We start from the raw sequence: 14,002 nt of genomic DNA on the forward strand, positions 1-14,002 counted from the left end.
CACCAATTATCGCAAAAGCTAAGTCAATGAGCTGTCACTGTACTTATTCTGAAATTACCTGTCATAAGTTCCTGTTGCTTCAGCAAAATGCTTCTTATTTCTTTTAACCACGTCATCTTCACGTCTACATTCGGAGCCTAAGGATTTTAAAAGGGGGGGGAGGGGAGGACATGTTTCCTTTGAAAAAGAACCCTTTATAATGAAACAAACGTCACTATGTATATCAAGCATGGTCTACATCCTAAACCACTATATTCAAACTCTGCCATTTTGCTTCTTAAACCTTCTAAGAAGCAAGTAAGTAGCCATCGGTTAGATGAAATAATAGTCAAAACCATTTCGAAACTGCCCTTAAAAAATACTGCTCAGAGAAAAAGTGAAATATAATCTAACTTCTTTTTCCTTTGTAGGAGGGTCCCTTTGTTTTTTTTATTTATTTTATTGGCGGGGTCCTTTTAAAACGATACATGTTTTTTATGTCTCATTTTGGTAAAATAAAACAAGTTCTCCTGTTTCTGAGAAGACAATCTGCTGCAATCCTGATAACTTACAAGGTTGTAGAAGGAGAGCAAGAAGTCTTATATCTAAATCAAGCCAAGAAAATGTGTTTCTATGGATCCTAATCACCTAATACAGAATTATAACAAAGAAAAAACACTGAGCACTTTCAACAGGGTAACAGCACATTCGCCGGCCACAAGTCCTGATACAAATACTTACTGAGATGACATCATCCTCTTGAAATTTTCTCATTCCTCTCCCCTTCCCTGAAACAGGTTGGACCTTACAGCACATCAGGCCAGGACTTTAAGCATATTTTTTTTTTCATCATGATAAGTGCAGTCTCAAGCATATTTTTTAGAGACAAGGATCAAATGTGAACTGTCCCATCCTGTGTCCCACACCAGAATGCCAAGCCCAAGAGGAACCCAGAACCATTCTCAATCGGTAACTCTAGAAACCTGATGGGGACAGAGGAGCCGTGTTCTTGACTATCAGCTAGAGTCGATAAGTATCCTGGTGCAGTTGTAAAACCTCAAAGCCCTAGACAGCCCCAGAGGCACTTCTCAAGTCAGAGAGAACATGTGCTACTGGAAAACTGTGTAACTGCCTCACAAAGATTAATAAATAATCTTTAAGTGATCTAGATGAAAGGAATGAGAATTTTATAATAACGTAACTAGCATTGTTTTTGTTTGCAAATTCAGACTTTTGTGTCTTAACACAGGTTATGGTTTCTATGGTTTCTAGAATAATATTTCAGTGACCAACCTGGACAATATAAACTTCTTCCTTGCCAGCATACCAGATTTCAAACTTGCGGTTATCACCTTTTACATATTCGGTGATGCCAACTTCATCCATCTGTAATATTTTGGTCAAAATTCTCATGAGCGTTTTACTTGGAATATGAAATTACATTAAATCTACCCCCCCATCATCTTCTAAGTGAACCAGAATTTCTCACTTAGCAAAATACACACTTTATATTCAAGAATATGTAATGATAAATACAATCACAGCTCTACTTAAATGTTTTCACTGAACCATACACTTGTAGCAGAGACTACATGCTCCATTCCAGTGATCGAAACAAATGTCATAAATCTGAACATCCAACTAGTCCCCCTAAGATTGAATCCTACTATAAATTAACTGCACACAATTAAAACAAATTATCATGTCAAACACAGGACTAAAATTAAACATCAATAAAAAAGCTCATCCAAAATTAAGTTAAATGGTTACTTTTAAAAATCATTTGTCAGATAAATTTATCTTACAGATCATTACTTATCTCTATAGAAGTTTTATAAGTGACAAACATCCAATTTATGGGGTGGGGGAAAACCAGCTGGGTACACAAGGCTCCCCTCTATTTCTACCAACCTCTCAGCTTCTCTAGAAAACAAATGATCTTCTTGTAGCCAGTGAAATTTTTATATGCAATATCCCTTCCTTACCACGAGTTTTCTTCTCCATATGACTGTGCAGAGCACAAACTCTTCCATTTTCTTTCGTCCTGTGCTGCTAATAGCTTGGTTAATTCCATTTTGAGCAATTTCCTTCCCTCATATACACATCCTCTTTTAGTCCTCTTCTGCCTCCTCTTTTTGTTCAATTCCAGTCTATTTACCTAAAGGAATATCTCACTCTCTGTTCCACTTACAAGCCCTCCAAACGGCCCTAACTAGAGCTGATAAGCATTAACAGTATTGCTAGTGAGGTCTCATAGCCAGGGAAAGAAAAGGGATTGTGCTTAAAAATGAAAGGAGATCTACACATACAAGAGTCTCTGACACCTATCCTGAATGTAATCAGCAGTGACTTCCAGAATCTCCAGAAATATCTTCATATTCCTACTCAACTGCTCTAGCTAAACCTACTTTTGCTCCAGCATCAGGATTTGAGATAAATAATAACCTCATGTTCAATCTCTATTTCAACTGCGTTTCAACACACACTTTTCTCTTGGTAGCATAAGATGGATAGTGTGCAGGGCCCTGGAGTCTGAGAGGCCTGGGTTGGAACTTCATCACTGACCATTAGGAGCTCTGTGTTCTGGTGCAGAGTGCTTAACCTTTTGGAACTACGGTTTTCTCAACTATAAAATGGGAAGAATACCTACTTCACAGAGTTTATTAAGGGATTAAATAGCTTGCATTAAATGCCTAGATCATATAATGAGCTTTTTGAAGTATATGAGTTTGCTTTCTAAACTTTCCCTTATTTGAATTGCAAAACAGTTTTGTGATTTTTTTATTGCATACATAGAGCACATCATTATAGATTAAATGAGTTTTTTTGAGTTACCCTGGAAATCTAACCATGATGTCTATCAGACAATACTGTCCTGAGTTCCAAATAATTCACTTGCTTCTTCCACTGGAATACAGTCCATTTGTATTTTGTGGATGTATATATTTTCTCAAGTAACAGACTATAAAGGTTTTACTGAAAGGCTTTTAAATGTTATTAAATGTGACTATACCATGAAATGTTCACTATACCATGAAATTCACTCAGTTTTAGAATCTAGAGGCAGTTAAAGGTCTAACTATATGAGTATAGTTATATAATATACTATATAACACATTATAATAAAATAGCAAGATAACAAGGCTGATTCTATAGTCACATCCTAATTGTGGCCTCTGCCTTATCTTTCACATTTTCATTGATATTCCTGGTAGCTATGAATATAAATGCTTTATTATAAAGCATTTGATCTGAAGACATCTCACTGTGTCAAAGGTTGAGGGCTCCAACTTTTAACCTAACTTTTTGTCCTCAAGGTAGTGTAAAGATGTCAAACACCTTGTTAAAAGTCACCCAGTGGGTCAAGAACTCTGTGATTATGACCAACAACTACCAATCTTAAGACTTTTATTTCTATCTCTGGAATAGAGTTTATTTATTTCTTGGGTTAGTATAATTTTAAAAATTGATCTTGAATCACATTAACAAGAAATATAGCTAAACTTAAGTGCTACGAAGCAGTTAGAAGCAAGATACTGGGTATAAACCAGTCACGTGGCTATATCTTAAGAACAGTTTCTGAGACCAGAAAGAGTAGAAAGAAAAAGAGGATCATACTAGAATATAATTTATGATAATTAAACTAGATGTACACAGAATATTCATATGCATTTAACAAAAACACACAAACTGAAGGGCATACATCAAATAAATTAGAATCGTTGCTAGAGGGGTAGAGAGGAAATTAAGTGTGGAAAATAAGGAATGAAGGAAGGAGTAAAAGAAGGAATGAACACAACACAAGGCCTTTCAGCAGGGTGCAGTAATTGAGGGCATGGACTCTAGAACCATCATCCTGGGTTTGAATCTGTGCTGCGCAGCTTACTAGCTATGTGCTCTTGGACAAATTACTCACTTCTCTGGAACTTGGCTTTCCCATCTTCAAAATGGGGTTAGTAATAGTTCCTACTTCATATAAAGTTGCTATGTGGGTTAAATGAGTTAACATTGCTATTTATAAACACTTAGAAGAGTTTCTAGCAAATAGTAAGCACTGTGTGTATGTTTACTAAGTTAAAAAAAAAGACGATCATAAATGCATGAACTGAGGAATCCAAGGAACTCAAATCTTGGCATTTGACTGTGACCTTAGGGCCTTTCCTTGGCATAGAAGTGGCCGACTTAAAATACAGCACGCAATTATCAGGCCATGGGGTTCTAGCCTGATAGGATGAAGTCAAGACAAGAGACCACTAAAAGGGACAAGGAAGCGTCTCAGCAGTGGGGAGCATTCTGCATCCATCCTCTCTACCCAGGAGAAAACTCTGAAACCAGTAACCCTGATGGTTATGTCACACACTGACTAGTATTGCTTAAGAAGTCACCAAACTTCCATCTTTCTCTGTCAGCGTAATCACCATTTTCCTAGTATACCTGGTCTAAATCTTCACAGGCATCACTGAATACTCTTTTTTTTTAAGATTTTTTATTTTTTATTAGAGAGAGAGAGAGTACAAGCAGGGGGAGCAGCAGGTAGAGGGAGAGGGAGAAGCAGACTCCCTGTGGGACTCGATCCCAGGACCCCGCTTAACCATCTGAGCCACCCAGGCGCCCCCTGAATAATCTTTTTTATTAAAAATGCTAGGCGTGGGTCGGGGGTGGGAGGGATGGGGTGGCTGGGTGATAGACATTGGGGAGGGTATGTGCTACGGTGAGCGCTGTGAATTGTGCAAGACTGTTGAATCACAGATCTGTACTTCTGAAACAAATAACGCAACATATTTTAAGAAAAAAGGAAAAGAAGAAGATAGCAGGAGAGGAAGAATGAAGGGGAGTAAGTCAGAGGGGGAGACGAACCAGGAGAGATGATGGACTCTGAAAAACAAACTGAGGGTTCTAGAGGGGAGGAGGGTGGGGGGATGGGTTAGCCTGGTGATGGGTATTGAGGAGGGCACATTCTGCATGGAGCACTGGGTGTTATGCACAAACAATGAATCATGGAACACTACACCAAAACAAATTATGTAATATATGGTGATTAACATAACAATAAAAAAATTTTAAAAAATGCTAGGCGTGGGGCACCTGGGTGGCTCAGGTCATGATCTCAGGGTCCTGGGATCGAGTCCCTACATCGGGCTCCCTGTTCAGCATGGAGTCTGCTTCTCCCTCTCCCTTTGCTAACCCCCCGCCCCGGCTCATGCACGCTGTCAAATAAATAAATAAAATCTTTTTTTTAAGATTTTATTCATTTATTCATGAGAGAGAGAGAGAGAGAGAGAGAGAGAGAGGCAGAGGGAGAAGCAGGCTCCCAAGGAGCAGGGAGCCCGATGCGGGACTCGATCCCAGGACCCCGGGATCATGACCCGAGCCAAAGGCAGACGCCCGACCATCTGAGCCACCCAGGTGCCCAATAAATAAAATCTTTAAAAAAAAAAAAAAAAAAGCTAGGCATTTTCGGGAAACCAAAGAAAAATCACACTGATTTTTGTTCCTTCAACTGTCAGGTATTATTTCTTTCCTGTATCTAGTAAGTCACCAAGCCCATCTGTCCACCTTCCACTGAAATGTGTCTTGCAACTATCCCACCGTTACCATGGTAACCATTATAGTTTGAATTCTCATGACTTAGTTCCCTCATTCCAGTCCCTCCTTACTCTAATGTACTTTAGAAACATTCTGTTGCCCATAATTGTGACAAATTAAAGGTAAAAAAAAAATCAATACACACTGGAGATACCACATCTGGTATTGACTAGGTCACTCCACAAATACGAAGTTAATCAAATGCATTTGGGTCCAACATGCCTATGGAGGTCCAGTCTCTTCCCCAGAAATAGATATATAGACAGCAAGAGATCTAAACCCCAGCTGAGGTCAACTATAAAATCTTGGTTCTCTGTCAATGTTTATTAGAGACATAAAATAGACCAATGGAGATTTTGGGGATGTGGAGGTGGGTTGCTAATAGCAAAGGAGCAACTGGGCATCTGTTGTAAAAACAGCAAGTTTTAAGGAAACGTGACAGCAGGGCAAGTGGACAGTAGGAAGAAGTCTGAGACATAACTCTGGGCAGGAACTTTGTTACGAACAGCACGGGACTGTTGACCTTCTGGGGAGAATCAAAAGCAGGGCCTGCCTATCTGGTAGACTCCTGACAAAAACACCTCAGGATACATTACTTGTCCTCTTTATCACTGCTGCTGAAAACGTCATCAATTCGCAAATGGCTGCCAACAATGAAAGAACATGCTCATAAAAAATGACTCAAGCGATGGTGGTTGGAGAATCGAGGCAATAGTTTTCTCTATGTTCCAATTTTTCTATAACCAATATTATGTTGATTTTATACTTTATTTTTTTTAAGATTTTATTTTTAAGTAATCTCTACACCCAACACGGGGCTCGAACTCACAACCTCAAGATCAAGTCACACACTTCACTGAAGGAGCCAGCCAGGTGGCCCCGGATTTTACAATTTAAAACTTGAAAGATAAAATTAACTAGGTATAAAAAATATCAAATTCACCAACTATAGGTTTGTATGAATTGGAAGTTCCTCTTGTCAAATGTCAAAACCTGCTGGGAACATCACTGGATTGCCAGTGACTCCCTCAAACAACGCTGACCTCATTTTAATACCAAACTAGTATTAGGACAAAAAGAGTTTGGGTTATAGGAGAGAAGTTATAGGAAGGAAGAAGATGTGGGCAGGATTCAGCTGTAAGTGGCTTTGGACACCCAGGAGGGAAAGGGCTAAGGAATGGAGGAGGGCTACAAAAAGAAAGGTGGGAGTATGCTAAGCACAAAAGTTACCCACTTTTAAATTGCGTGGAGAAAAAAGAAGAAACTCCTTCTTCCTCATCTCTCCCGTACAATAAAGGCTCCCTGCTACCAAGACCATCAGCTCTACCCAGTACCACTGGTAAGAGAGTGCTCATGGGAGAACCTGGGTCATTTCCTACAAGTGCCTGGGATTGGAGTGAGAGAGGAAAGGAAGGAGGTAAGGCTCTGCTCTCCCTCACTCTTATTTCCAAAAGTTCTGTGTTACCTGATTTCAACACAAGATGTCTACTTAAGCTTTTGTGGGCTGGAGGCAGATGAAGCAGGTGAAGGGGGTTCAAGGATACACATTTCCAGTTATAAAATAAGTAAGTCCTGGAGATGGAACGCACAGCATGGTGACTTTCGCTAACAATACCCTATTGCATATTTGAAAGTTGCTAAGAGAGTAGATCTTAAAAGCTCTTGTCACAAGAAAAAAAAATTGTAACTATGTGTGGTGATGGATGTTAACTGGATTTACCGTGGTGATCGTTTTGCAATATATACAAATATCACATCATTATGTTGTACACCTGAAATGAACATAGTGTTGTATGTCAATAATACCCAAATAAAAAGATTTCATTTAAAAAAAGGGGTACACAACTAAAGTATAAAACCCACTCATTTCACTTGCAAAGGTATACAAACTTTATATATATATATATATGAAATAATATTATGTTACACAATTTAAATTGTCTTACTTTCAAACAGTGCTTAAAACTGTATGACGGGTATCTATCAGAGCCTTCTCCACTTTCAACACGCCTCTTACAAAAAACGATGGCTTTTTCATACAAGAAGAGATGCCGCTGCATTGGTTTGAATCTAGCAAAATCCTTCATTTTTGTAGCGCCTTTCTTGTGTCCGATCCAAACACTGAATGCGCCCTGCATTATCATCTTGCCCAGTTCATTTAAGTTTCCCTATGAAGGAAAATCAACACTCATCAGTACAAGGCACCGCTACATTCAGACCTCTGCCATCAACATGATACCATTTAGCTTGAGCCACTAAAACCATGAAATGCAATTTGTACGGGTTTTGCAATTTTATTCCTCATAACTGTTTACATTAACCCATGCCCTGTGTCGCACGGGTACAAAATTACAGTGGAAACAAGAGACAGAAGAAACCTCCTTTTCCCTGGCTTCCGGTCTCCACGTGGACTCTTTCAACCAGGGTAGCTCTGCCCATCTTCTCAATCCTGATTGGCGACTGACATCTACCAGAGCAAGCATCACAACTAGGCAGAGCTTACTCTAAAGACTTGATTTTTTTTTTCTTCCACATTTATCTTAGACTAGGACAAGCAGCAATTCTGGGACAATACATTTCCTTAGAAGACTCCAACAGTTCCTTCAAGCAGGGTATCTCAAGGCTGGAGTTGGAGGTAGGCTTTTAGGGACAAGGGGATATCACAAATCCATTTGGCTGCTGATCTGAAGCCAGTTCTTCATCCAGCACTGTCAATAATAATGCTGACATTTGGATCTCCATTCTTCTGCCCTTTTTATTTCTCACTTGGTTCCAGGAGACAAAGAAAGACCTCTTAACACGCTTACCCACAAAACTGCAACAAGCATTAAAATTTACTCACAATATAGCCATTTATTGCAATCTGATGCATAGAGTCATTAACTGACTTCAGTAAATCCAGCATTGTGTCAAGTGCCTCCTTTAATTGTTCAAACCCTTGGCAGCCTTTGCTATATTTCAGTAGCTCCTGTAATTAGAAGTCAAGAATTAAACTTAATAACAGGCAGATATTAATAGCTGGAGAAAATGAATACATTTTTGGCTAACATGCTTTCAAGGAGGAATCTAAAGACAGTGTCATTTTGGAATCATATCTTTCATTTGCTATTTGTCACATTAACACTCTATTTTAAAAACTGTGTCAAAATTTGGGAAGAAATGGAATAGTGACTAAACAGTATCAAGTAAAGGGCACTCACTGCTCTTGCAGCTGCAGAAAAACAGCCATTAGGACACACTAGACATTGATTTTTAAAATAATCACACTTTTTTGGCCCTCCAAATGCAACAATTTGTTTTCTTTGTTTTGCACAGACCACAAAACGTGGTGAACATGTATAATATTTGTTTAGTTAATGACGTAAAAGTTCTGCATTCGTTACGCATATACCAATGTAACTTGTGTGGATAATTAAATAGCTAAAAAGACTCTAGAGAGTCTCTGCTTACATCTAGGCATCGGGCACTTGTGCCACAGTGAAGCGAGGAAGCGTACTGTTAACTCCAGCCTTCCCGTTCACTGAGCCTCCCTGCTCCTGGGGCTTCCACACCAGCCACTTCCTTTTTAATGGCTTTGCCACATCTGACCCACAGCAGTAAGTAAAGAAAGAAACAAATGCTTCACATAATTACCTTTAACAGTAACTGATATTTAGTGATTCGTTGCACAGGTTTGAGTAAATACGAATCCAGACCAAGTCTGTGTTTTAATTTTCTTTGACATTCCTGTCATTAAAATATAATTATCAGTAAATTTAAATTAAGACATGTACCTGTGAAAATGCCAAGTGTACACTGATTAGACCCAATGCATGCAGGTTTCTTACATCTCGAGGAAAATCTACCGGGAAAGCCGCTGTTACGGACCGTATGGAAATTATAAGCGGCCATAAACGTAAAAAAAAAACTACTGTAAACATTATTTCAAGGATTTGAGAGGTAGAAAATGCTAAAATTTCAAATACGAATAAGTTTTTACATAAAATGCACATTGATGTGGAATGCTTGAAAGATGAGAAAACAATGAATGGCCAGAAATGAACATGACTAATGAAACATGACTAAAAATGTATTTAAGAAAATTAACAAAAGGCTCAGCTCCACAGGCCAAGGCCCAGAATATAAATCAAACTGGGTATGAGAGGGAGTTTTTTTTTTTTTTTTTATATCACAAGAAAAATACAGACCTCATCAACTGGTGCTATAGCTCATCTGATTATTGGCTCAATGCCATGATAAATATAAGGGTCGTGACTTTGGGTCCTGGGAACGCTGTAGGGTCCATAATGACAGCAAGATGGGGCTGATTAGGACGAAATGTGCATTTAAGAACTACAGAATGCAAAGGGAGTAGGAGAGGATATACATGTGTAAGATCTGGGACCTGCCTCTGGATATGGATAAAAACCAATATACAATCTAATTCAAACAGTTAGGGGGCGCCTGGCTGGCTCATTCAATGGAGCATACGACTCTTGATCTCAGGATTGTGAGTTTGAGCCCCACGTTGGGTGTAGAGATGACTCAAAAAAATAAATAAATAAAATCTTTAAAAACAATTCAGTTAGCAACTTATGGTTAAAGATGATGGACTGATACATGCCTTTAGCTCTCCTCACTCATGAAGCCCAACTAAAATGATTTTTAAAAGTCATTTTTACAAGACAAAACCCAAAGTTACAAAGATGGGAGAGGAAAAGCCATCAACCAAATCTGGAACCTTGAAACCAAACTGACAGGTGGTAAGCAAGTGAGCACACTAGAGAAGAGTGAATCTCAAGCTGACAGAGGGAAAAGCTAAGGAACAACTAACTCAGTTTCCCCCTCCCTCCACAAAGAGTCCAGAATCACAGACATCAAGTACCCCTGAAAGTGGGAGATGAAGGTGTGTTTGAAATAAATATGGTTGTTGAAAGTCTGTTTAAGAAGTAGATAACTGTGTAAGACTGATGAATCACAGACCTGTACCCCTGAAACAAATAATACATTATATGTTAATTAAAAAAAATAAAAAAAGAAGGAAAAAATAAAATAAAATAGATGTCCAGGAAAAAAAAAAGAAGTAGATACTGGGGGAGGGGGATAAAAAAGAAGTAGATACTAACAAGTGTTGGTGAGAGCGTGGAGCAATCAGGACCCCCATACCCTACCGGAAGGAATGTAAAATGGCGCAGCAACTTTGGAAAACAATCCAACAGTTCTTCAAAAAGTTAACAGAGAGTTACCAAATGACCCAGCAATTTCATACCCAGGTATATGGCTGAGAGAAATGAAAATATATGTCCACAGAAAAAACTTATACACAAGAAGTGGAAAAGAACCAAATTACCATCAACTGATGAATGGGTACACAGAAGGTCGAATACCCATACAATGGAATGAAGAACTGATACATGCTACAATGTGGATGAACTGCAAAAAAATGATGCTCTGTGAAATCAGTCAAACACAAAAGATCACATATTTTGATTCCATTTATAGGAAAGTTCAGAACAGGCAAATCTAGCAAGATAGAAAGTAGCTTACTAATTGCAGAAGACTGTAGGGGTTGGAGGAATGTCAGAGGTGTTTACTAAAAGGTATGGGTGGGTTTTTTGAGGAGTATGAAATTGTTCTTAAACTGACTGCAGTAATGCTTGCACACCACTGTGGATATAGTAAAACTACTTAATGGCACATTTGGAAAGGGCAAATTATTTGGTATTTTCATTACATCTCAATACAGCTGTTACAAAAAAATTAAATGGGCATAAAAGTATTTTTAAAAAGGAAGAGAAAGGGGGCACTGGGTGGCTCAGTCAGTTAAGCATCCAACTCTTGATTTCAACTCAGGTCATGGTCTCAGGGTCGTGGGATCGAGCCCGCCATCAGGCTCCATGCTCAGTATGGAGTCTGCTGGGAATTCCCTCTCTCTCCCTCCGCACCTCCTCCCCCTGCTCACATGCTCACGCTCTCTCTCTCTCTCAATAAATAAATTAAATAAGTAAATAAATAAATCTTTATAAAACATTTAAAATGGCAAATTAAAAAAAAAAAAAGGTGAGGAAAGAGAAGGCTCTCCGAAAGCCATGCTGCTGTGCACAACAGGATGGATGCCTCTACCTCTGGAGAGCAGAAGAACGGATGTTTATCTGAAAAGAGTAAAATGGAAGGCCTTTGAGCTAGAGAATACCAATCTAGTTGAAGACAGAGTACCATACTGAAAGCAAAGAGATTACTTGACTATTTACGTAGCCTTTTCCCCCAGCTTGGCTACCAGAACACTGACAACCAGATCCTTATTCACCAGGTAGCGAAGTGGGGGCTCTGCTTCTCTCCCTCCGCCCCTCCCCCTGCTCATGCAGGCGCTAGCTCGCTCTCTCTCAAATAAATAAATAAGTCTTTAAAAATAAATAAAATTTAAAAAAATTAAAAATTAAGTGAGTAAAGAAGACAATTGCAAGAAAAACGGAAGGGATGGAAAAGCAACCATCTTATACCACACGATTCATCTGAGCATAGGAATTACATAGTCTTAATAATTTAACACCGTATATCTATATAATTAAACTTATAACCATAGTGGATGTTTTGGAGGAAAAGAAGTACATGTATGGGCGCCTGGGTGGCTCAGTTGGTTAAGTGACTGCCTTCAGCTCAGGTCATGATCCTGGAGTCTCGGGATCGAGTCCCACATCGGGCTCCCTGCTCAGTGGGGAGTCTGCTTCTCCCTCTGACCCTCTTCCCTCTCGTGCTCTCTCTCTCTCATTCTCTCCCTCTCAAATAAATAAATAAAATCTTTAAAAAAAAAAAAGAAAGAAAAGAAGTACGTATATGTGTCCAGTGGTGAGGCAGAGGCAGTGAAGAGGGCTAAAGTAGCAATATAAACATGTTTTTTGGAAACATGGAGGTAAATACCAAAGGAAGTAGCTAAAAGAACTGAAAGTGATTGCCTCTGAGAAGCAGCATATATATTTGAGCGCATGTGCGTGCTTTGCAGCAGGGTCAAATTGTTTTTTGATCTGTATTGTATATAACTCAGAGTAGAAAAGGAATTTATAAGAAATACCCCAGTATCTTCCAGAAGGAGTATATCCAATACCTGAATAATTACTGTACCTGAAAAAAGGCGCATTCTGAATACTTCTTCCAAATTGCCTCTGATCTGGGTTTATTCTGACAGTATTTTGCATACATCTGAAAATCATCTTTCTGTGATAAAAAGCAAATTCAAATGTATTATCAATTTGTGAACATGTACTTTTCTTATCAAGAAAGGCTGAACGAGAATGAGTGGGGCCTGAAGGGCCTGCCACACTGGCAGCCGGTTTGTATTCCAAGAAAAGCATGCCCACCAGACTGAGTAGAGGGACACATAATTATCCCAGTAATTCCCTAACTTTCACTTCCCAAGTCTGAGTTAGAGAGAGAAAAACCTTCTCTGAACTATAAAAACAGACGAATTTTTCTCATAATCATGAGCTAACACAGTACAAAGAAACATGCTCTTTCCATGCTACTAGTCTCTCAGTTCCCTAATGAACGAAGCTGGAGCTAACTTCCAAGGTCCTTGGTTCATCACTGGGGTATCATCATCATATTATAACCCCACTAGGCATCTGCCCATGCTATTCTCTCTGCTTGGAATCATCTCTCTCTGACCCTCATCTAATGGGCTACCTCCTACTCACTCTTTAACATCCTTCTCATGAGTCATCTCTTCTAGAAAGCCACCATTAATACCTCCAGTCTGTGTAAGATGCCCCTCTTCTTGGCTCCTACAGGATCCTTTGTATATCCTTGATATAGCACAACTCACACTGAATACAATTATTTTTCCCCCTTTTTCTATGGGAACAGTCTTGGTCTTGCTCTCCACATTGCCTAGCACAGTGCTTGGTGTATAGTAAGCGTTCAGTAGATGGGTACTGAATGAATGAACATTATCAATAGGCATTTATCAAACCAACAGTGGTTGCCAATAACTCTGCTCACCTTATGAGAGATACAAAAATATATAGGATATGGACCTTGCCTCAAAGAGTTTTTCATCTGGTTGGGAGACAGAATTCACAAATATGGTCAAAATTCATAGCAAATATAAAATCCCCAATGAGTAGCACAGACATTAAGTACTACACAAATCCAAAGGAAAGAGACTGGTGTTGCTTAGGGAAGTCAGGGAAGAATCTGGCTATCACTCAAATTAAAGTTAGAATATATTGAGAAACGTAATGACAAATAGTTTCTTCTTCACCTTATCATATTCTGAGTCCCTTAACACTCTCTGGGATAAGACACCCATTCAGAAGCTTTCAAATGACCACCATTATCAAATTGACTCTCAAATCAAGATGGAACTGATTTTTCAGGAAGAGGAGGAAATAGATAAGCAGAGAACAATCTAAGAAAAAATTCTAATGGAGGAGAGGTATGATTACAAAGTCTGGGAAGTCAA

The 14,002-nt window shown here is 39.0% G+C and overlaps 1 protein-coding gene across 3 annotated transcripts in view; it reads right to left on the reverse strand.

Annotated features, from left to right (window-relative positions):
* The window catches only part of MCF2 (MCF.2 cell line derived transforming sequence), a 103,950-nt gene that overhangs the window by 14,472 nt on the left and 75,476 nt on the right, over nt 1–14,002 (reverse strand). For all 3 annotated transcript variants that reach the window (XM_073885650.1, XM_073885651.1, XM_073885652.1), the window contains 6 exons: nt 12,664–12,756; nt 9,199–9,291; nt 8,408–8,533; nt 7,512–7,733; nt 1,273–1,365; nt 59–137 (listed from right to left, as the gene is read on the reverse strand). In XM_073885650.1, coding sequence (XP_073741751.1) covers nt 59–137; nt 1,273–1,365; nt 7,512–7,733; nt 8,408–8,533; nt 9,199–9,291; nt 12,664–12,756 — 706 coding nt within the window. The remainder of the gene's footprint in view (nt 1–58; nt 138–1,272; nt 1,366–7,511; nt 7,734–8,407; nt 8,534–9,198; nt 9,292–12,663; nt 12,757–14,002) is intronic.

Source organism: Callorhinus ursinus, unplaced genomic scaffold, assembly GCF_003265705.2.
Source record: "Callorhinus ursinus isolate GAN/ISIS: 27379988/994484 unplaced genomic scaffold, GSC_fseal_2.0 scaffold64, whole genome shotgun sequence".
Lineage (NCBI taxonomy): Eukaryota > Metazoa > Chordata > Mammalia > Carnivora > Otariidae > Callorhinus > Callorhinus ursinus.